Source organism: Miscanthus floridulus, chromosome 7 (genome assembly GCF_019320115.1).
Source record: "Miscanthus floridulus cultivar M001 chromosome 7, ASM1932011v1, whole genome shotgun sequence".
NCBI lineage: Eukaryota > Viridiplantae > Streptophyta > Magnoliopsida > Poales > Poaceae > Miscanthus > Miscanthus floridulus.
Window position 1 is genome coordinate 133,623,071 of NC_089586.1, and position 23,244 is coordinate 133,646,314.

General features: G+C 44.9%; 2 protein-coding genes and 1 pseudogene across 2 annotated transcripts; 2 read left to right on the forward strand and 1 right to left on the reverse strand.

Moving 5' to 3' along the window:
* Positions 1-1,474: 1,474 nt before the first annotated feature.
* LOC136468069 (calcium-dependent lipid-binding protein-like) lies at positions 1,475-6,666 on the reverse strand. The gene is made up of 8 exons (XM_066466932.1): positions 5,809-6,666; positions 5,417-5,658; positions 4,612-4,630; positions 3,615-3,844; positions 2,733-2,842; positions 2,546-2,644; positions 1,917-2,367; positions 1,475-1,820 (listed from the first exon to the last, which is right to left on the reverse strand). Exons 1-8 carry the CDS (start codon positions 6,522-6,524, stop codon positions 1,732-1,734), a joined length of 1,956 nt encoding a protein of 651 aa, XP_066323029.1. The 5' UTR covers positions 6,525-6,666; the 3' UTR covers positions 1,475-1,731.
* Positions 6,667-12,539: 5,873 nt separating this feature from the next.
* On the forward strand, positions 12,540-14,998 carry LOC136466328 (uncharacterized; annotated as a pseudogene).
* Positions 14,999-18,354: 3,356 nt separating this feature from the next.
* On the forward strand, positions 18,355-21,590 carry LOC136464892 (S-norcoclaurine synthase 1-like). Its single transcript, XM_066463841.1, has 4 exons — positions 18,355-18,670; positions 19,747-19,979; positions 20,279-20,603; positions 20,947-21,590. The coding sequence occupies exons 1-4, from the start codon at positions 18,392-18,394 to the stop codon at positions 21,184-21,186; spliced, it is 1,077 nt and encodes a 358-aa protein (XP_066319938.1). The 5' UTR covers positions 18,355-18,391; the 3' UTR covers positions 21,187-21,590.
* Positions 21,591-23,244: the final 1,654 nt, after the last annotated feature.

Consider the following 23,244-nt stretch of genomic DNA (forward strand, 5'->3'; position numbering starts at 1 on the left):
CGAGAAGCTGCTCGAAGGGCCATGCCCGAACCATGTTTTCCCCGTCAAGCACCTATACAAGGAATGCGTCCTCATAAAGCGGTTCTTGTCCGGAGGCTCAAACAAGGGGAGCATAGGAAGGAGCCCAAGCCGGCCGTAGACGACGCCGAGGGGAAGGACGATGGATTTTCGACGCTGGATGGCTGCCTCATGATCTTCGGAGGGTCGGCGGCCTACGACTCCAAGCGCCGCCAGAAGTTTGCGCGCCATGAGGTCTATACAGCTGAGCCGGCCGCGCCTACCTTCCTCCGATGGTCGGACTCCGCCATAACCTTTGATCAGACCGACCACCCAAAAAGCGTCCCGCAGCCGGGGAGATATCCGCTTGTGGTCGACCCGATCATCAGCACGAAGTGGCTCACCAAGGTGCTAATGGATGGAGGTAGTTGCCTCAACATCATGTACGCTGAAACGCTCGACGCCATGGGCATCGACCGAGCGCGCATCCGGCCGATCGGGGTGCCTTTCCATGGCATCGTGCCAGGAAAGCAGGCCGTGCCACTTGGGCAGATCAATCTGCCTGTCACCTTTGGGGATCCGACCAATTATAAGACGGAGACCCTTACCTTCGAGGTGGTCGGGTTCCACGGAACCTACCACGCCATCCTAGGACGTCCATGCTACGCGAAGTTCATGGCCACCCCCAACTACACCTATCTGAAGTTGAAGATGCCGGGTCCATGTGGGGTCATCACCATCGGCACCTTCCAGCGCGCCTACGAGTGCGAGGTCGAGTGTTGCGAACACACCGTGGCAATTGTCGCCTTCAAAGAGCTTGCGGCCATCAGGGAGGAGGTCGTCGAAGAAGCGCCCGACCCCAAGCGGTCGTCCGGGTCTTTCGAGCCGGTAGAGGGCGCCAAGTAGGTCCTCATATACCCCAGCGGCTCCGAGGGCAAAGTGATGCGCATCGGCACCACACTTTCCTCCGAGGACATAGTGACAATTGTAGTATAAATCCTAAAGCACAATCAAACGTATATAAATATGACAGATTTAGTACCAAGAAAGTTAGAATGACTTATAATTTAAGATGGAGGGAGTAATTTTTAAGTCACATCGATCTCCAATAAAAATCCTAGAAGTATACTAATTTTGAGACAAAAGGAGTACAATAGTACAGCAGTAGCACGCACATCACATGGCATACGTGGCAGCTTCCGATGAGTTGGATCAGCCCTGGGTACAGACGTACAGTTATTACAGGACAGGACCAATGCAAGCTAACATGGATGTTGGCTTTAACTCAAAACTAGTGTCCACGTAGGCAAAAGAGAAACGGGGTTAATAATCTCACAACCGAGACTACTAGTGATGTTTTCTCCCAACGCGAGAAATAATAGGAGCTTGTAGCTTTTGTTAGATGAGGCGTTTGGTCCCTCTGCAAGCTACTCTCACAAGATATGAGACCACCAATCGATATGTAATCGGAAGGGTGTGACAGCAAAAATGAATATACACTTGGCTCTCTTCACTTGCCGGAAGGAGGTGACAACAAAAACGAATCAAGTACTCTCTTGCCTTTCCCCTAAAAAAGAGAGAGAGAAAAAAGGAAACAAGAACAAAACTCTCTTGTTGTCACCCTTTACAACGAAGTAACCAGCTTCAGTCACAGCAGCCAACCAGGCAGTGCTAGGCTGGCCGGCAGATTCCTTTCCGCCCCAATGCAAATGCTACCTCTGCCTTCACTCACGGTCACGGATTGAAATAGCCTGAGCCACCGAGGTTGGATGACACCAGCACCATCACACTCGTTATGGCCGCCAGCCACACCAGAGCCGTATCTGCACAACCAGCCAACGTCAGAAAATCCAAGCAGATACTCTACCATGCTAAGCAAATCAAGCAGAAAAGCGCACACAACACAACATTAGCTTCACCTGTGGAGCTGTTTGACACGGTGGATGCCTCTGTATCAGCCACCGCTGCACTAGTGCTAGTAGAGGTGACGACTCTGTCAGTGCTTTCTGGCCCACTGCCCGCTTGCTCGCCTTCTCTCGACAAGCTTCCTGCTTCGGATGACACTATGCCTTGGAACTCCTCGCTTACCAGCAACGCGGCGAGGAGATCCATGAAAGTTTCTCTTTCTTTACCTACGAAACCACTACCCTTGCTCATGCCACCAACGTAGTCCAGCACATCCTCATCTGAGGCATAACCCGCACCAAACTCACTTCTCACCGCCTCGTCTTCTTCGTCCTCGACATATGCCTTGTATGTCAGCCGAAGTAGAACTTCCCCAGCCTCTCGTTTCCCAAACAAACCCCATCCTCCATATAAAGTCACGATTTTGTCCGTAGGTACTGTATCTTTAAGTGACCCTAGCTCAACCTGACAAAAATACTATCAGAAACCCCAATCCCCAACTTAACAAAACATGCCCAGGATGACAGGGAAAACCAGACCCATTCACCTGTCTTCCATCTATGCATGTTGGACACAGTCGTATATCAAATATAAATGGGCATGCATTGCAAAAAGGAAACCTTCTGCACACACTCAAATTTACCTCTCCAGTGCCAATAGTGATGTCAGTTAGACCAATTGAATCCTTCACTTGAATGGTCAACTTCTGTTTGCGGGGATTTGCGACAAGCATATGGAAATCCTGTTTGATGTTGTATCTATAAGCATGATAGTGTGCATGAAATAAGTCTTCAGAAAACACACATGGGATCAGAGTGTTGAAACTTTACTTGATTCCAAATTGGTTCTCCCGGTAGTCCAATCACAGTTGTTTGACTGTTCTTCTTGCTCTTTATCACTTGATCACCAAGAATCATGACAACATAAGGATCCGTCTTACCTGCACGAGAAGTATAATGTCAAGTTCGACATGAAACTGGTCGCATATCAAAAGGAGTTGACTTTTCTTACTTCTGCTTTTTCCAGCTTATACAGATATTTTTATCGAACACCAAATACTATCGCATAATTTTGGCTGAACTAAGAGCAAGCATACTTCAGGGTAGTACCACTCAGCTATGTGCTTCTTTCAGTCGAGATATTAACATTCAACCAATTCCTTAGCAAATATAGCTCAGCTAAAAAAAAAAACTGTGCTACTTTCGACAGGATAAAACTAATCTTGCCAAGCCTAGAAAATATGGAAGTCATTTTACGTTGGCCCCAAATTTGTTAGGCCTACTGTATTCTACTTTTGGACTTCATTTACCAAAAGGAAAATTTTCATTTACAGCATTTTCTTACTTAATACAACAATTGATGAACTGGATCTCGGCTCTTAACTACTCCGTCCAGTCACAAATAAATGACATTTTTGGGTTGTCTGAAGTCAGCCATTCCAGACTTTGGTTACAAAATATTTTTATATGTTGGGTTCAGATATTAAAAATGATATGAGTAGATTTGTATGAAAAAGTTCCATAATTGCATATTTTTGCAAATTGCAATATGTTTCAAATATATTATAACAAAAGTTAGCGGTCAAACTTGTGTCCTGGAAACAGTGTCGGTGTGGCCGAGACGTCATTTATTTGTGACTGGAGGGAGTAATAAACAGATGCTAAATCTATCCATGAATCGTAGAATTCAATCAGCAAACAAAGACCTCTTACCAAATAAGACAAAGCTAAGCTTCCTGGCATCAACTAGTGTCACCGATAGCTCTCCAACAAAGTCCTTATTCCCCTCTTGGATCAGGTCACTTGCAACATTTTGAATTATATCACTTGCAACACTTCCTGAAACAGGTCCCATAGCTCTCCCCTGTTGAAAATCAAGGACAATCTTTTTGGGCCGCACAAAGAGACGTGGCAAATCTTCTGTCAGAAGTTCTGTGAGAAACCTGGTGATTGTAATTTATCAGGTCGTGGCTAGCTGTGAACAAGACCTTTCTATGTGAAATACAAGCATACAAAATTGTTCAATAAAGAGCTGTTCCAAAGAACGTTGCATTTAGGAACAACCGCGGACTTCCTGATACATCATACAAACAAAATACTGAAATATTATCTACATCACATGTACATCAGTTAACTACATTAAAGTTGTAGGCAGGCATGCAGTTTTATATGAACTAGATGTTTTAACCATAAATTCTTAGAGATATTTCAAGGAATCCGTGAGTCGTATTCACTAAAGGAACTAGGTGATATCCAATTAAGCAACCAAGCATGACCAGGAATAACCATGTTAGCTTAATAGCTTGTGTAAAATTTCACAAACTATAAGGTTAGGCCTGGTGCAAGTGGTAGAGTCTTACCGCCTGTGACTGGAAGGTCCCGGGTTCGAGTCGCGGTCTCCTCGCATTGCACAGGCGAGGGTAAGGCTTGCCACTAACACCCTTCCCCAGACCCCGCACAGAGCGGGAGCTCTCTGCACTGGGTACGCCCTTTTATAAGGCTAGCACATACTATAACGTTTAACTATCATCCGAAACTTAGACTAATGAGGATCAAAGATGGGAACAGGTGTAACAACAATAATCTTATCATTACAAAAAATAACCTAAATAGCCAATGTAATGAGAATAAATGCACCAACAGTAATTGCAAGTTGTAGGGAACATTCGATTACTAAGAATAAATTATTGTACAAGACAGACATGCTTACATAGACAGAACAGGAATCGCTGGTGGAGATAAGCACCATGTCCATGCAAAAGATGTGAGCATATTGTTAGCCAAGTATCAAATTTGTAACACATGATGCTGTAGAAATATAAGAGAAAAGAAAGAACAGAAAAGGTCCGCAGTCAGAAACAAACAATGAACAGCACCTACTAGCTACTACATACGAAACTGAATGTTGCCCAAAAAAGTCAATTTGAATTTGGGTATTGGATTTGTGTCTCATCAACAAGCTGATTGTGTTCGAGAGTGGCTATTGAATTTAGAAAGTGATCTTTTTGGGGTAAAAGATTGCAGGTTTCTGACTTCTGCAAGGAGTCTACCAACATCCAAAATTCCAAATACTAGAAAAATGGAGGATATTGACACTATTTTAATCTTAATATAAGAAGCACCTCTCATGTTACAATTCCATTCATTAGTTAAAAACTATGTGACCATAATGACATGTAAATAACAGTAATGGAACCTATGTGATATTTCCATGACCAATTGCTAACAAGTATATGGTTTTTTTACAAAAAACTGCCTATAAGCATGAAACATCCGATAGTATCCCAGAAATAGCTCCAGACCTACGTGCAGAACAAGTATATGATGGTTTACAAGGACACGTCTATAAATAACAGTCTACCAAAGCCATGCATCTTACGCAAGAAAATCAATAGTCCAAATTCCATAAGTACATTCACGCTAGAAGGCGCCAACCGTGCTCAGTCTCCAACATCAGGAGCGATGAAATTAGTTGCAACTGGAAATGTCAAAAGTTTGGAGAAGCAGGAGTGTACCCATAAGATTGAATAGCCAGAACAGTGAAAGCTCAAACTTAATCTTGGGGAGAGACACAAAAGCCCAAGATACAGCTCCCACCCACGGTTCTGTTGGTATGAGCCTCAGTTTAACCCACAACTCCCCATCGATATCAAAATCTCGAACCCAAACCGGCACGACGACAGGTACTTTGGTAAACTTCAAGGAGAGTGCCAATGCCATGCGTGCTCCACCGGCATAGCGAATGCCAATCTGGTACCTGGATGGAACACATAATTAATGGATTTGATGGGTGGAACCAATAGCTAGCTGATCCATTGGAGAGAAGAGAAGAGAAGATACTACTACTGCTAGTAATAAACAGCATTACTGCTATACTAGGTGTAGGTGGTGGGGAAGGGGAACTGACTGCAGGTCGTTGGCCCGCCTTGAGGTGCAGCGCTCGACGTTCCTGACGGAGAGGGGCTCCTCGCCGAGGTAGAACTGCCTGATCTCGACCCTGTTGACGTAATCGGGCTTCTGGAGGTTGTCGATGACGGGCTGGAGCAGGCCGACGATCCAGTTCTCGATGCCGGTGCGGTAGACCTTCCAGAGCTTGCCGAGCACCATGTTGACCCACTCGACGGACTCCTTGCGCTGCAGGTCCTTCTCCTCGAGGAAGAAGGAGAAGCTCGGGGTGGGCACCTGCGGCCAGGAGCCGTTGACCTTGAGCTCGCGCTCGGCGCGGCGGCGCTTGCGCAGCGTCCAGAGCTTGTCGAAGGCGGCGCCGACGAAGAAGAAGAGGGCGAAGAGGCCGACGACGGAGCGGCTGACGGGGGGCGCCGGGAGCTGGTGGATGACGCCGAGCTGGGTGCGGAGCTTGGAGACGAGCGGGTCCTCCCCTCCCCGGTAGGTCCCAGCGGCCGTGACCGAGAAGGGCGCCGGGGCGGAGGAGGAGGTGGAGGGGGTCTCGGGCGGGAGGCTGGTGGTGGGGACCGACGCCGAGCGCTCGGGGGGAAAGGCGACGGCTCTGGGGACTGGAAGGCGTCGGCATCGTCGGAGAGGGCGGAGGAGGGAGTAGGACGTGGAGGGGCTACTAGCTGCAGAGAGAGAGGGCGGCGGGATGCCGGCCGAGGGGGTCAGCATCGGGGTCCAAACCCCGACATCCGGCGAGGACGCCTGGGGTAGGGTGCGGTGCGGTGGTGGGCTCGCCGGAAAGGACTCCCACCCCCTCGAAGCAGCAGCGAATGCACCACCACCACCACCACCAGAGACACCCACCCAGTCGGCCAGTACACCACACGGCCACACCGGACCCCGGACGAGGTGGCGCTGCTCCTCCCACCAGTTCGGGCCGGGGTGGGGCCATGGGCCGTCACTTTTTTTTATACTAGTGGGCCCTCACTTTTTCCACCAGTTGGTTCGTTCTTTCTTTCTTATTGGGCTTGATTTTGTAAGTAGGTAGTATAAACAAGCCCATCAAAAGGCCCAATCAAATCAACCCAGCTCTGCCATACCCCATGCATGATTTTCCAACCCTAGAGAAGATAGAATAATCCATTCTAAATAAATAGGGTGAACAGCCATTTAGACGAACGGTAGGCAAGAGAGACAGCGACAAATCAATGTCAGCCTTTGGATGTGTTTGATCAGATGTAATGTAACCTGTGGGCCGGATGTGTAACACGTAATTTACAGATGCAAGGGTTCATGATGTTTGGGGGCTCGCATTGTGATTGGGTCGATCTTGATTTGACCAATTAATACTTTCTAGTTTATTAGATAGAAAAGACGAGATATAGATATAATAACTTTATTTTTTTATATTATTCCAATTTGATCATTGCACACTATGTAGTTCCTGGTGATCAATACTCGCAGCAGCATTTTAGGACGCCGAGCAAGGTGAAGCAATCTGCTGTAAAATTGGTGTATCCCAACGAGACACATAGCTGGTGGCCCTTGTCAAGGGTGCATCCTTCGAGCTTATTGCAATCCGCTGCAACATGTGAAAAGTAATGATCAAAGTCAACTCATGTTGACGCCATGTAAAATGACAAGAACAAAGCCCTTGTTTAGTTCGTGAAATTTGGATTTTGGGGCTACTGTAGCAACTTCGTTTCTATTTGACAAATAGTGTCCAAACATTGACTAATTAGGCTTAAAACGTTCGTCTCGCAATTTTCCACCAAACTGTGCAATTAGTTTTTCTTTTCATCTACATTTAATGCTCCATGCACAGACTGCAAACATTTGATGTGACATGTACTGTAGCAATTTTTTGGATTTTGGAGTCTAACTAAACAAGGGCAAAGTACTACTTAAAGTACCTATAATTGCTTGTCCGTGTCCTTGAACGAAGTAGAGCGATAGGACCAATGCTATAATCGTAGTGACCACCACAAAGAGAGGCATTGTTGCATCATTGGTTTTGACAAGAGCCATCAGATGAGAGACCTTGTTCTAAATCTAACGATACGATTTCTCTTATCTTATGGCTTGGTTTGGATGTGATCAGTGGCGAATCTAGGATTTTAACTTTAGGTATGCCGTCAAAAAAAATTTATATATAATTTGATAAATCTATTTTAGCAATTCAGTAACAATTGTAAATTTTACAACGTGATTTGGTATACATGCACTAAGTAACATGATAAGGCTTAAATTCAAGGATTAAGTTGAAACCATCTACTAAATACAATATAAATAGTTCAAAAGCCATACCGATAGTTTAAATATAGACATAAAAGAGTACCAGATGCTTACAATGCTATTTTTTATACTGTTTTATTCGACGCTTTCCAAGGAATATGAATGTCTTACTATATCTTCTTCATCAACCAGATCAACCACCGGTCTTCCACCACTAGTTCAACCTGATCAGGTGGAGGATTAGAAGGTTCAACTGGCTATGAATGTTACCAAATAGCTATGAATGTAGAAAATAATTTTCTAAAAAACACAAAGAGCAAAGATTAAAATTTACCTAACCAAAATAGTGAATCAAGACGATAAGTCCTGACTGGCGCAACCGTATATTTTGTAGACAGGACGTGGGAATTAGACGGCGATCCTCCGATCCAGCATTCAGAGCATGGCGGAGGGCGGCATGGCACCAGGGGCCGCGGCCGGCCAGGGCGTCACAGACTCACTTGTCAGGCGGCGACGCCCGTGTTCCTCCGTGGCTCCCCGTCTGATCGAGATTAGATTAGGAAATTCGAAGGGTCGTATACGGAGCGCATATACCGGACGTTTGGACTTTGGAGAATTAGAGTTCCCTTGCCACATGGGCCGCGTCAGTGCATCATATGGGCCTCCCGTCATCACGTGATGGTGTCCACGTATGTTTTTTTTCTTTTTAACAAATACAACGTATATACAATATAATAGTATATATACTACTGCAACTGTCTAGGTTTGCAGGGTATGCCGGTGCATACCCGACATACCCTGTGGCTACGCCACTGGATGTGATGCTTCCTCTTTTCCAAGCTTATGTAAAGGTAGATGGATGAAGTAAACGTGGCTAATAATTAATTAGTGATGTCATGCTTCTCTCTCTATTCATGAGATATCTTTAATTGGCCGCTATTAATTTGATCCCTTACAACACTGCTTTATGTATTGGCAACTAATTAACTATTGTGTGATATTTGTGTGAATTAAGCCGACTATTAATATTCCCTCCATTTCATATTACTTACCATTGTAGCATTCAAAATTTTCTACACACATTCTAAAACAATCCACCCTTCATCAATGTAGTCACGTGGCTTCTTTAATTTGAAAAGAAAAACATTATGATCTTATAATAATAATAATAATAATAATAATAATAATAATAATAATAATAATAATAATAATAATAGTTTAAGTCTCCTAGTTAATTATCACTAGACATGTAAGAAGAAAGCACCCCTAGAAAAAGATAAATCTTATAATTTCTCATTAATCAGAAACATCTCGTCTTTAATTTGGTGGACCAATCATCATTGGCGATTAGAGCCATTGGATCTATTTTGTTTTTTAAAAATTACCCGCCTTTGGCAGTATGAAAAATACATAAAGTACCCCATGATTTTGCATTTAAATTACCCACATCTTCCACTGTGGAAAGATAATTCAGATAACCCCTAAATTTGTGTCTAATTATCAACCTTTGCTATTATGAAAGATAATTCAAAATAACCACTCTAAATTTGCTTCTGAATTACCCACCTCTTTTATTACTATAAAAGGTATAATTCAAAATAACTCCATAAATTTATATCTGAATTACCCATCTCTACCATAATAAAAAATAATTTTAAACAACCCCTAATATTTTTTTATAAATTATTCACCTTTGTCATTATAAAAGATAATATAAAATAACCCTTAAATTTGCATTCAAATTACCCGTATATGCATTATAAAAGATAATATAAAGTAACACATTTTAATTTGAATCTAAATTATCCGTCTTAGCCATTATAAAAAAACAAGATATCTCCCAAAAATACATGTAAATACTAATATAAGTACTACAGAAAATATTCAATAGTTTATTGTCCTTCGTCTAGGTTATTCTCTAACAGTATTTTATCCTGAAATTATATTGCACGAACCTGGGTTTAATTCTCTCACATAGGCCACTACTCTTTATGGACGACAACACCCTTCGGCCGCACGTGCGTGCCCACGACGTCGTGAAGGACCGTGATCCTGGATAGGCTTGCACCGTCCGAGCATGTCCGCCCAATGTAAACCCTAATTCTGAACAAATCGTCTATTCTTTTTAGTGAAAATGTCCCACCCAACATCAAATCTGATATCAAAGGTATTTTCCCTGTGGTTGACCTCATCCCCAACAATATCCACCTGGGTCACCCCCTTCTGTTTAATCGCAAAGATAGATCCAAAGCTTATGAATTCATTCTTGACAAATTCAAGGCCAAGTTAACCACAATCAACGCTAACAAACTAAACCATGCGGGTAGATTTACTTATATCAACTTAGTCCTAGCACCACTGGAAAACTGGACTTTGCCGAGTGCCTAAGACTTTGCCGAGTGCCTCCCACTCAGCAAAAGGTGGCCGGCCCGTGACGGCGGCCACCTGCCGTTAGATTTTACCGAGTGCCTAACGGCTGGCACTCGGCAATTTTTTTTATTTTTAAAAACTTATTTTGCCGAGTGCCAGCCCATGGCACTCGGTAATTTTTTTAAATATTTTGCCGAGTGCCAAAGATAGGCACTCGGCAATTTTTTTTATTTTTTAAAACTTATTTTGCCGAGAGCCAGACTCAGGCACTCGACAATTTTTTTTATTTTTTAAAAACATATTTTGCCGAGTGTAAGTCTTGGGCACTCGACAATTTTTTTTTAATTTTTTAAAACTTATTTTGCCGAGTGCCAGACTCAGCAATTTTTTTTTGAAAATCATATTTGGTCGATGGGCCGGCACTCGGCAAAATAATTTTTTTATTTTGGGCCCAAATTTTTTTCTGAGGCCTTGTGACAGTATTTCAAACTCTATTTTAAAATTTGGGGTAATTTTGACTTTTTTTGATATATTTCATTAGTTTATTTTGTTTCGTCGAATTTTTCGGGATATTTCAAATTTGAACTACAGGTACATGGAATAATGGACTTTGGTCATCCAAAAATTTATACTCATGATATTTAGGGTATGTTTAGGCCGTATCCAGGAACTCACATGAAATCTCGAGCATCTCGTTGACGTAACATGTCGAGGTACTTGTCGAAAATGTGATTTTAAATTATATAAAATGCAAACGAAGTCCGAAAATCACGAAACTTGTCAAGGCGTCGTGTTATCGCATGTGGAGGTTGTGGTAAAAAATTGAGAAGGTTTCGAGCAAGTTGCGACGTCGGATGCCAAAAACCCAGACATCTCCACATGTGATCACCCGTCGCCGGCCGCGCCCCTCCCCCAGCCGCCGGCCGCGCCCCGCCCCGGCAGCTCCCTGAGGCCCGGCCCCCCTCGCCTCGGTCACCCAGAGGTGGCTGGCTGGTGCCGGCCGACCATTTCCGGCAGCGGCGGCCATGTCCCGGCCGTCCCTTCCCTGGCCGCGCCGCCCGTAGGAGCAGGGGAGGTAGGAGGAGCAGGGGAGGAGGGAGAGAAGGGAAGGGGAGAAGAGGAGGAAGAGAAGAGGAGGAAGAAGGGAGAAGGGAGGAGGAAGAAGGAAGAAGGAAGAAGGGAGGGAGGAGAGGAGAAGGGGGAGGAAGAAGGAGAAGGGAGGTGGAGAGGAGAAGGGAGGAGGAAGAAGGGAGGAGGAGCCCCGACCGCTGTCCACGCCTCGTTAGCGGCGGTGCCGTGCCCTCGGTGCCCCGTTCCCGACTCCGCCCACCGTCGACGAGCACACTAGGTTCGCCCTTCCCTTTCTATTCAAATCGTGCAATGGATGTCGGCCATCGAGCCCTTGTTAGTAGTAATAGTTATTGTATGTGGTTTTCGGCCATCGAGCCGTTGTTTGTGGATGTTGGCCTTCGTGCTGATCTTTTTTGCAGGTTTTGAAACCTCCCCGTGCAGGGGAGGTTTTGGCAAAATTTTCAATTGTCACTAATGTATTGCCTTTTTATGCAGGAGGAGGCCCCGGTGGAGGGACCTCGGTGACCCCGATTGTCTTCGTCAGCGTTGCAGGTCTGCCTACACCACATCATGGTGCCACTGCACCGACTCGCCATAGCCCTGCTAGCCTGACCTCACCGGTACCCTAGGTATAACCCCTCTATCCATATCATGGTCTTAGGTCGCTGATCCCAGTTAGGCGTCTTCCGTCCGAAAGAGATACGGTCGGAGTTATGCAGGTCTTTGCATATCTACGAGCGTTTTTGTTTTGGATTGTCCACGTTTTTTGGACAGCCCGCGGATGCGTAGATGGGTTAGTTTCCATGGTTTGCTCTGGTCCGAGATGGTGTTTCGGCATCACCCCCCTGTTGTTCTCTGGATACACACTCTCCCTTGCAGGACGTGTATCGGGAGAACAACGGGGAGGTGCTACCGAAATTCCGTCTCGGATAGGAGCGGAGCATGGAAACTAACCTCATCTACGGATCTGCGGGTGGGATTAGGACCTATCCTCACCTATTAGAGAGTAGGGACACCGCGTAGATGCAATTGATGGTGACTCATATGTGCTGATACGTCTGTTAAAGGATGGAGGACCGTGAGTGGATGTACACGCTTCGGAGAGACGAGCACGATTATGACTTGCTGTTTATAGTCAAGGTCGAAGAATTCTTACAGCATGCATTTGGCGAGAGTGCTGGAGGCCATTCTCTAGTGGTTTGTCCGTGCAACGGTTGTGACAACAGAAGAAGGAAAGATAGGTTAACCATGGGTAAACATATTATGAAGTTTGGACTTACTCCGGGCTACCACCGGTGGATCCACCATGGTGAAGTTGATCGTATCAGGGAGGAGGTGGTGAGACCACGGCTCGAGGCTTTCGATGATGATGCCGGGGTAGTAGACATGCTGGATGACATGCACCAAGCTCAATTCGCTGAAGGACGTGACAAGGAGGAGATGGAGGCTACCGCAGATGCCTTCTACCTGATGTTGGACTCGGCACAGAGACCCCTTCACGATCATACTAATGTTTCTCAGCTGGATGCCATTGGTCACGTAATGGGGTTGAAGGCCGAGTTAAGCCTAAGTCGAGAAGGCTTCGACAAGATGGTGGCCGTGTGGAGCGATATGCTATCGAAGACACACATTATGCCGAAGAACTTGTACGAGTCAGAGAAGCTCCTTCTTGCACTTAAGATGCCGTATGACAAGATACATGTGTGTCCGAAGGGGTGCGTCCTATTTAGGAAAGAACACACGGATGCAAAGTACTACCCGAAGTGTAAATCCTACAGGTACGTGGAGGTAGACTCAGGCGATGGCCAGAAGAGGCAGCTTAAGATCCCCATGAGAGTCCTACAACACCTTTTGTTCCTGCCGAGGCTCCAACGGCTATTTATGACCGAGGAATCCGCGAAATAGATGACATGGCACAAAAATGGCACACGGTATAATCCTGAGAAGATGGTACATCCATCCTATGTTGATGCATGGAAGTACTTCAATTCGCGGCATCCTCTCAAAGCAGAGGAGGCTCATAATGTACGTGTTGTGTTGGCAACAGATGGGTTCAATCCATATGGCATGATGGCTGCACCATACACATGTTGGCCCGTGTTCGTCATCCCCCTGAATCTCCCCCCCTGGCGTCTCCTTTCAATAGCATACTGTGTTCCTGTCGTTGATAATCCCTGGACACCCACGGAGTAATATGGGTGTCTTCATGGAGCCTGTGATAGATGAGTTGATCGATGCTTGGGTCAAAGGGGCGTGGACATATGACCGAGCTACGAAGACTAGCTTCAAAATGCACGTCTGGTACCACTACTCCCTACACGACTTCCTGGCGTACGGGTTAATGTGCGTCTGGTGTGTTCAGGGGAAGTTCCCATGCCCAATATGCAAGGAAGCTGTGAGGTTCATATGGTTGAAGAAGGGTGGCAAGTATTCGTCGTTCGACAAACATCTTCAATTCCTCCCTCTTGACCATGCATTCAGAGAAGACGTCAAGAGCTTTACGAAAGGTGTCAAAGTGATGGACCCTAGACCGCGCTTGAGGACTGGGGCGGAGGTTCGTGCTCAGATAGATGCTCTCGTGCCCAACGAAGATGGTGGTTTCGTGGGATATGGTGAGCAACATATGTGGAAGCGGGCACTGAGGATCGGTCCAACTCACCACCAAGGCAGCCGCAACCTCTCCGCATTCAAGCGGGCACTTGTACGAGATGTCATTTATCTATTCTAACGCTTAATTTTGCCTAATTTCTAATCATCTTGCCGTCTTTCTCACAGGAGGTGGCACATCCGGACGTGCCGGTGTCAGAGTTTGGGGGCATGGGCTGTGTCCCACATGGGCCCGGTGAAATCCGGTGTCGTCTTCAACCCGGATGCCACTGCCTAGGCTTACTCTGACCTGAGTGTCCACACTAAGTTCAAAGACTACACGGAGGCGGTTAGGGCGCTCTGTGGCTCAGATCACAATCTGAGCACTAGGCCCCTTGAGACAGAGGTGATCGTGAGGCTAGGGCAAGGCAGGAAGCACGGGCGGTTGTGGATTGCAGACGGCGCCGACTCCTCGAGCTCTACACCCTCTCTCTTCGACGTGAGGGCATGGAGCACGGCCAGAAGCCTTCCCATACGTGCACGGCCTACTCCAACACTGTCGTGGGTCGACGAACTTTAGGTAATTCTGGTTTCACTCGTCGTACATTGATCGTTACACACATTGATCAGATTTGCAATACTAAAACATGTGATTGAAACACTGCAGGCCGAGCTGGCAGAGACAAGGGAGACGCAAGCGCACCTGACCGCAGAGTTGGAGGCCACGAAGAAGCAGATGGCGGACATGTATCAGATCATGCAAACCATCGGGCAAGCATCGGGTGTCCAAGTGCAGTTGTCAGCTCCAGCTCCGGTTCGACACTTCACTCCTGTGAGTATGAAAGTTTAATGCGTTCGTGCCGTTGGGATTGTCGGCCTTCGTGCTGTTGTGATTTTTGGTCTTCGTGCCGTTGGGATTGTCAGCCTTCGTGCCGTTGTGATTGCCGGCCTTCGTGCTGTTGTTTCTTGCAGGTTGGAAACCTCCCCGTGCAGGGGAGGTGCTGCCGAAATTTTCAATTTTGAGTCTAACACATGCAATCTCTTCAAACAATCCCGCTACCGTGTCACCGGCGGCTGATCGCGTCAACCCTTCGCCGCAGTCCGGTCCTTCACCGCAGTCCGGGGGGCCACACCTACAGTCTCCGTCGCCGCAGTAGGGATGTTGAACTTTGTGATGTTGAATTTGTAATAATAAACTTGTGATGTTAAACTTTGGTGCATTTGTGATGGATTTTCGATGGATTTATTAAATATGCGTGTGCTTGTGATATATAATGTATGTTGGTGATATAGATGTGATGATTGATGTATATATATATATATATATTTATTTATTTATTGTCTGTTACAATGGAATGTAAATTTTTTTTTGCAATTCTCGGGGTCTTTGCCGAGTGCCATGGGCAAGGCACTCGGCAAAGATTTTTCAAAAAAAAAAAAAAATTTCTTTGCCGAGTGCCTTGTCGCGGCACTCGGCAAAGTATATATTTTTTTAAAAAATTCAGAAATTCTTTGCCGAGTGCCAAAACAGGGGCACTCGGCAAAGAAATTATTTAAAAAAAATAAAAAAAACTTTGCCGAGTGCCTGGGCAGGGGCACTCGGCAAAGTAAATTTTTTTAAAAAATAAAAAAACTTTGCCGAGTGCCTGGGCAGGGGCACTCGGCAAAGTACTTTTTAAAAAAAAATAAAAAAAACTTTGCCGAGTGCCTGGGCTGGGGCACTCGGCAAAGTAATTTTTTTAAAAAATAATTTTTTTTTGCCGAGGGGCACTCGGCAAAATAACCGTTAACGGCCGGCGTCGCAACAGCCGAAAATATTTTGCCGAGTGCCGCCCCAAGCACTCGGCAAATTTTTTTTTATTTTGCCGAGTGCCCGGATAAAAAGCACTCGGCAAATACCCTTTGCCGAGAAAAAAATTTGCCGAGTGCTACACTCGGCAAAGCCTTTGCCGAGTGCAAAGGGCTCTTTGCCGAGTGTAAAAACACTCGGCAAAGCCGCGGCCTCCAGTAGTGTAGCTTCCATTCCAATTTACTGTTCTCTTCTCCAAAACCTTCCATTATCTGTCGTTTCTGGTGGGCTGGAGTGCAAGATGACAATCATATTTCCTCAATTGCTTTTCGCTCTTGGGAAGACATATGCCAGCCTAAGAGCAAAGGGTGTTTGGGAATTAGAGATCTCTACACCGTTTACAGAATTCTCATTCTTCAAGCAGTCTGGAATATTGCAAATTCAAAAAATCAGCACCTCACTTCTATCCTCATGGCAAAATACTTCCCTAATACTTCTTTCTGGAAAGCCACCAGCGGCAGCCCCAAATCCATTTTTTTGATCTTCCATTCTTTAGGTCAAAGAAGGCCTTAAAAAAAACTCTATGTTACAAATTCAGCGTGGCAACTCCTATATCTGGACCTCACCTTGGTGCAATGTCTAGGACAACATACATGACCATCTCAATTTGCCCGTGACTACCAAACATGCAGCATGTATATTCCTATCCAAATATCAATGGATCACTGTATCCCATCCAAGTTCGCACTCTGAACCAAACGCATCCTAAACATCTAAACCCCAGTCCATGAAGCCCGTTTTCGTCCCGACTAAAAGCTCTAGTTTGGTTTTGGTGAATTGATGAAACCCTAAGTGCTAACCTAGTTTATCAAGTGATCATGACATAGGTAGCACATTCTAAATGGTGAAGCAAATGAAGATCATGACATGATGATGGCAATGCCATGGCGATGATCAAGTGCTTGGACTTGAAAAGAACAAAGAGAAAAATAAAAGGCTCAAGGCAAAGGTATAAATGGTAGGAGCTATTTTATTTTGATGATCAAGACACTTAGAGAATATGATCACATTTAGGTTTGATAGTCGTACTATTAAGAGGGGTGAAACTCGTATCGAAATGCGGTTATCAAAGTGCCACTAGATGTTCTAACTCATTGCATATGCATTTAGGATCTAGTGGAGTGCTAACACCCTTGAAAATGTTTGTGAAAATATACTAACACATGTACACAAGGTGATACACTTGGTGGTTGGCACATTTGAGCAAGGGATATGAACTTCACCGGCAGAGTGTCCGCCCGTAGAGTGCGGACAGTCCGACGGTGCCACCGGCACCCTAGACAGAAAAGATGGAGGTCACTGTAAGTGACCGGACGTTGGTCTAGGTTGGACCGGCGCGTCCGGTCAGTGGCAGCAGAGGGCGCGCAACGTCGGTCTTTGACCGGACACTGAGTCACAAACTGACCGGACGCTAGAAGCCTGCGTCCGGTCCTGCTGACATGGCAACACATAGTGTTGAAGGTGACTGACCGGACGCTGGCTGTGTCTGGTCAAACATGACCGGACACGTCCGGTCGTGAAAAGTCATCTCTGGATGCTTACTGGAAATGATCGGACGTTGGGGTTCAGCGTCCGGTCACTTTGAGCTGCAGCGTCCGGTCGTCACTTGACCGTTGAGATCGGGCAATCAACATTTGAAGAGAGGGGACACGTGGCACGTATCACGTGACAAGACGCTGAGGTCTAGCATCCGGTCAATATGACCGGAGCGTCCGATCACACCGTGTTGTGGCCAGTGAAGGGGTACAACGGCTCTATTTCGTGGGGGCTTCTATTTAAGCCCCATGGCCGGCTCAAGCTCACTTTCTTGGTCATTTGCATCGACATAGCAACCTTGTGAGCTTAGCCAAAGCCCTCCCACTCATCTCTATCATTGATTCATCATCTTTGTGAGATTGGGAGAGAATCCAAGTGCATTGCTTGAATGTTTGCATCTAAAGGCACTTGGTGTTCGTGTTTCGCTGTGAGATTCACTTGTTACTCTTGGTGGTTGCCGCCACCTAGACGGCTTGGAGCAGCGAGAATTGTCGAGTGGAGGTTGGTGATTGTCTCCGACTCCGATCGTGGTGATTGTGAGGGGTTCTTGACCTTTCCCCGGCCCCTTCTCTGACCCAACACCTTCCTTGCTTGTTCGTTCGTGATTTTGTTTCGACGCGATTTTGTGTCTTTGTAGGGGAGGGGTTGCGGGAATTTTCCTTTTGTGCGCCAGGTAGTCATGGGTCGCAGGTTGGTCTTGGTGCTACCGGATAGACGTTGACAATCCATGTGTTTTAGTCGTAGAGATTTACACTGAGACGGTCCGGCCAACCACCCCTTTAACAAAAAACGGCCTGGGCGGGGGGGGGGGGGGGGGGGGGGGGGGGGGGGGGGGGAGGGGGTGCTCACGGTCACTGGCCGTTTCATCCAAGGACTCCACAACTATAAGTAGGTCTCAACAGCTATTCGAATAGTGCCACTACACACAATAGCTGTACAAAGTGATCAGATGGAGAGCAAGCAGAGCACGGAAGGCAAAACCATTCCGGTGAAGAACGACGACGTTCAAGCGCTAGCCGAGAACGCGGCGGCGGAGCTGACGGCGGAGGCCATCCAGCGATACATCAGGCCGGATCTGGAGAGCCCCAACGATATGGTTGTGGTTGCTCATCATGATCATGGTGAGAGCATTCCTGTGATTGACCTTGCTAGGCTTCTTGATTCCCAGACCTCGCAGAAGGAGGCTGCCGTGCTCAAGTATGCGTGTGAGGATTGGGGGTTCTTCCAGGTAAAGTCAATAGCTTTTATTTCTTTTCTGGAAAAAGCTGGCGCTACTAGCATCCACGCGTACTAAAAGTCAATACACACTTTTGTTCGTTATATTAGTGTTGTCGTCTTTTGTTCATTCAATATATTCACCTGAAAAAAAATCAGACTACACACTTGCTTCCGTTGCCCTTAATTTTGCTCGATCATATCGTTGCCATGCATCTCCGTGATGGCTGTAGGTCTCCCTACCGTTCAGCTCACATGCCTCGCTAGTTTTTCCTTTTGTATCGTTATTTTTTCTCTTGTATATATCTCCAACAGTTAAGGTTTTTTTTTTTTGCACCGAGTGCAAATGCAAAAAAAATTTTGTTTCCTTTACTTTGATGATACAATATATAGAGATCTCTATGCGTGCCTTTTTGGTTCCAATATAAAAGGCGTAGTAAAGAACAAAGCTAAATCTTTCCATTGCCATATACTTTTGTTCTCTCGGATTCTCTATATGAAGGTATATTTTGTCATAGCATTTATCCCCACAGGTGAGTTAGTTAAACCCTTTAATTCATACTGTGTCCTAACACATGCATGTCAATTCCTTTTAGTTATAAAAATACCATTGATATTACTTTTCCCTTGAGAAGGGGAGTAATATAAGTTGTTGAGTTAGTCGGTCGTCCATATATCCCCATTAGCACCTCGAAAAATAAAATTATCAGAAGACGATATCATACTCATAACAACGAACTCCCTACTAAAATTAGCATAATAACAAACAAACTCCCTAATAAATTAGCATCACAAAATGAGAACAATTTGGATCATGATAATTTTTGATTTTTTTTCAGCTAGCAGTGTCGTTTGTTTATTTTATTTTAATGTTTGGCTGGCTCAATAATTAATTTTCTACAATAAACTATGAAATGAGTCGGGACTCAGGGACACCATATTCCCAAATCCCACCCTTAATTATGTACATCGATCTGCTTTCATAAATAAAATAAATAAATATTGCATGCAGTTTTCTCTCCATGCATGGAGACGTCATCAGTACAACATAATATAATATAATACATAGTAGCACAATTATATTTATAGGTGGAAAACCATGGAATTCCGGACACAGTTCTTGAAAAGATGAGGAACAACATGGAGTGCTTCTTCAGACTTCCCCTGGACGAGAGGAAGAAATTTCGTCAGCTGCTGCCTGGAGACGTGTTGGTCGATTCGGAAAATCGAACGCTGGAGTGGAGTGACAATTTTGGCCTGATAACCCAGCCACCTCGCGATCGTGACTTGACAGCATGGCCTACAACTCCTGTTAATTGCAGGTAAGCTCTCTCTCTCTCTCTCCCTCTCTCTACACACACGTGCGCGTCCTTGATGTTCAAAATTCTAATTAATCAAGACTTAATTACAAGCAGCATCACCAATTATTATTGTCGAGATCGATCGATCCCCAAGCATGTATATATCTCTTAAGCTATAGACCTCCCTTTGTTCATTGTAAAAAAGAAAAAAACAAGAAAAGAAAAGGTTCCAAAACATGCACCATGCATGACTACCTAAATCGAAGAAGCATATATTGTGCCTGATATGAATTAACTGTTTCAATGCATGCATGCAACAGGGAATCCATTGAATCGTACTCGTCTGAGGTGATGAGGATAACTCACTCGCTCGTACAGATGATCGCCAAAAACCTAGGTGTTGATGATCCCGACAAAATCAGAGATACATACTGTAGTCAGGCATTAGGGATAGCCTGCTACCCTGCATGCCCCGTTGCCCATGATAAGGTTTTAGGGGTTTCACCACATTCCGACGTTTCTCTTCTAACGGTGGTATGGGAGCTGAATCATGTACAAGGGCTCCAGATCAAGAGACACGGTGCATGGGTGCCAATAAAACCCCACCCCAAAGCACTGGTCGTCAATGTTGGTGACATTCTTGAGGTATATATATATAGGGAGAGTATATTCACTAGCCAGCTATAAAATAAGTTATTCTGTAGCCATATTCATTTACGATAATTTTAAATACTAATTTACGATAATGTCAATACATATTTACGATAGTTGGGTTACTACGACACATGTGAATATTTATCATAACGTTATAGTAAACCATTTAGTAAGGAGTTACTATAATCTCGTAAATTAACATAGTAATTATCGTAACTCAAAGTGATTACAGAATAAGTTATTTTGTAGCCAGTTACATGGTAGTAGTTATATATATGTCGTGTTTCTACCTGAATAACATCAGATTAAAAGAGCTAGCACTTCTTATTTGTAGATATTGACAAATGGGAAGTACCAGAGCATTGAGCACCGGGTCACCGTTAATCCTCACAAGGAGAGGCTGTCCATTACTGCATTTCACATGCCAAAGGTTGATATGAGCGTGGGTCCACTTCCTGAAATAGCTGGAGGAGCAGAGCTCAAGAAATACAAGACCCTGAGAGTGGACGAGATTATTGCTTTCTCCAGCAAACATGAAGGGAAGAAAGCCAAGTATGGCCTGTTCAGCATCTGATCAGAAGCTTCTCGATCGCGTATGAGCTACTCGAGCAGAAACTTCAACTTCCATATATAGCTGCAAAAGATAAGGCTCGATACGTTTGATGCGCTACCCCACTGTAGCCTTGCTACTATATCACTGCAACAATAAATGGATCGATGTATGCAAAACTGTTTGTTAAAATAATTAAATGAGTGTGTGTTTGTTAAAATAATTAAAGGGACCGTCGGAGCAGGCAGGGGAGATGCATCTAGCGGTTGGAAGAAGAGGACATAAGATTCTAGGTCGCCTTCCTTTTCCTTGCCGCGTCAAACAAGATCCCTTTTATACTTCCTTGTCCCTTGGACTTACATATAAGTAGGGGCAAGGGGCGCCTTAGAGGCAATCGACCCACCATTAGAGAACAAGCTCATTGCATACCTACTCCGATTGTAAACTCTTAAACACTCTAATATGAAATCGCTTTGGATGTAGGGCTTGATGCTTGAACCATGATAAAGTCTCTTGTGTCCTGAGTGCTAACCACCAAAGTCCCACGCATTGACCATCTACCATTCCTCATCGTGAAATGCCTTCCTCAGCACCCACTTCTCAATTCTTCCAAGATCAGGCCAGACCTATACCATTCATTAATTATTCTCATCGCCAAATTGCTATTTTTTTAAGGAGTGGAATGTACTCCTCCTTGTTGGGTGCCTTGTGGAAGTAGAGGTACCCTTCGAAGAGCTCATCAGAGCCCTCGCCAGAGAGGACCATCTTCACCCCGAGCGACTTGATCATGCGCGACATGAGGAACATGGGCGTGCTCGCTCTGATCATCATCACGTCGTATGCCGGGTGGTAGATCACGCCATTGATGGTGTCGATGCCATACCGCAGCAATAATTAACATTTTATTCAGTCGGTGTTAGATGCTATGAAGTAAGTACGTACCTTACGTATTTTCAAGATGAAGATTAACGGTGATCTCCAAGGTGCACTTATGACTTGAATTCGGGCTACATTTGAAGTCCGATGTCACCAAATTCAACTTATTGGCCGCGTTTGCTGGTCTGAAACTTGGCTGAAACTGGTTGAAAACACTGTTCCGGCTGAATTGTTGTGAGAGAAAAATACTGTTCCGGCTGAAAAAAGAAGCCGAACAAACCGAATATGGGGTAAGCCAAACAGGGCCATTTTGAGATCATAGACTTATTCACTACCCAGAACGGACTATCACTGCCAATTCAAAAACCTCATCACTGCCGGTTCTAGACCCGGCACTGACGTGGTTTCCAGAAAACCAAATTTGTGCAAAAAAACAGAGCAAGAGATTTTTTTAATACCAGGAGACAGCCATTGGCAGACACACGTGCACGCTGTCACAAGTCAAAGTCACGCGATTTTACTGTGCAGCTCTTATTTTTAGAGGCGGTTGAAATTGATTTTTAGAGGCGGCTAAAAATAGAGTCGTCTCTAAAAATCGATTTGTAGAGGCGATTGGATATAGAGCCGTCTCTAAAAATAGGGGCATTTTTAGAGGCAGCTGAGAACAACAACTACCTCTGCAAATGCATTTCTAGAGGCGATTCGATTTGGAGGCCACTATAGACGGCTGTATATTGACCCGCCTCTAAAAAACACCTCCCGTCTCTAAAAATCGTTTTTGTAATAGTGAATTAGCCTCCTCACTAGCCCTCCCTTTTGGATCTCGAGGGCTAAAAATTATCAGCTAGTTGTTAGTCCATGGGAGCCAAATATGGCCTAAGAATTAATAATGGTCCGCATATGAGTGGTAGATATTATTATTACCTTTCCAAACCAAGAGTGGTAGAAGTGATTATGAAATGTTCATTACATTTATTATTAGTAGATGACGTTAATCAAAATATAAAACATGGGTAAATAAATTAATCTAGTGTTCAACTTAGATTAAATTAATTAGACTTAATCTAGTGTAAATTAATAACATGGGTAAATGTTAGCACCCATGTTATTACATTTATTAAGTCTAAATTAATTAAATAAATTTAGGGAAGTTAATCAGATGTTCTAATTAAATAGCATTAGAAAATAGCCTATACATAGTTAAAT

Excerpts from the sequence above, each read along its gene's own strand:
- LOC136468069 (XM_066466932.1), bottom strand. The coding sequence starts at position 6,524 with ATGCTGACCCCCTCGGCCGGCATCCCGCCGCCCTCTCTCTCTGCAGCT. Across the intron at positions 2,645-2,732 it reads GAGAACCAATTTGGAATCAA|GATTTCCATATGCTTGTCGC; the intron begins GTAAAGTTTCAA and ends AACATCAAACAG. Across the intron at positions 2,368-2,545 it reads TCACTATTGGCACTGGAGAG|GTTGAGCTAGGGTCACTTAA; the intron begins GTAAATTTGAGT and ends TATTTTTGTCAG.
- LOC136464892 (XM_066463841.1), top strand. The coding sequence starts at position 18,392 with ATGGAGAGCAAGCAGAGCACGGAAGGCAAAACCATTCCGGTGAAGAAC. Across the intron at positions 19,980-20,278 it reads ACAACTCCTGTTAATTGCAG|GGAATCCATTGAATCGTACT; the intron begins GTAAGCTCTCTC and ends TGCATGCAACAG. Across the intron at positions 20,604-20,946 it reads ATGTTGGTGACATTCTTGAG|ATATTGACAAATGGGAAGTA; the intron begins GTATATATATAT and ends TCTTATTTGTAG.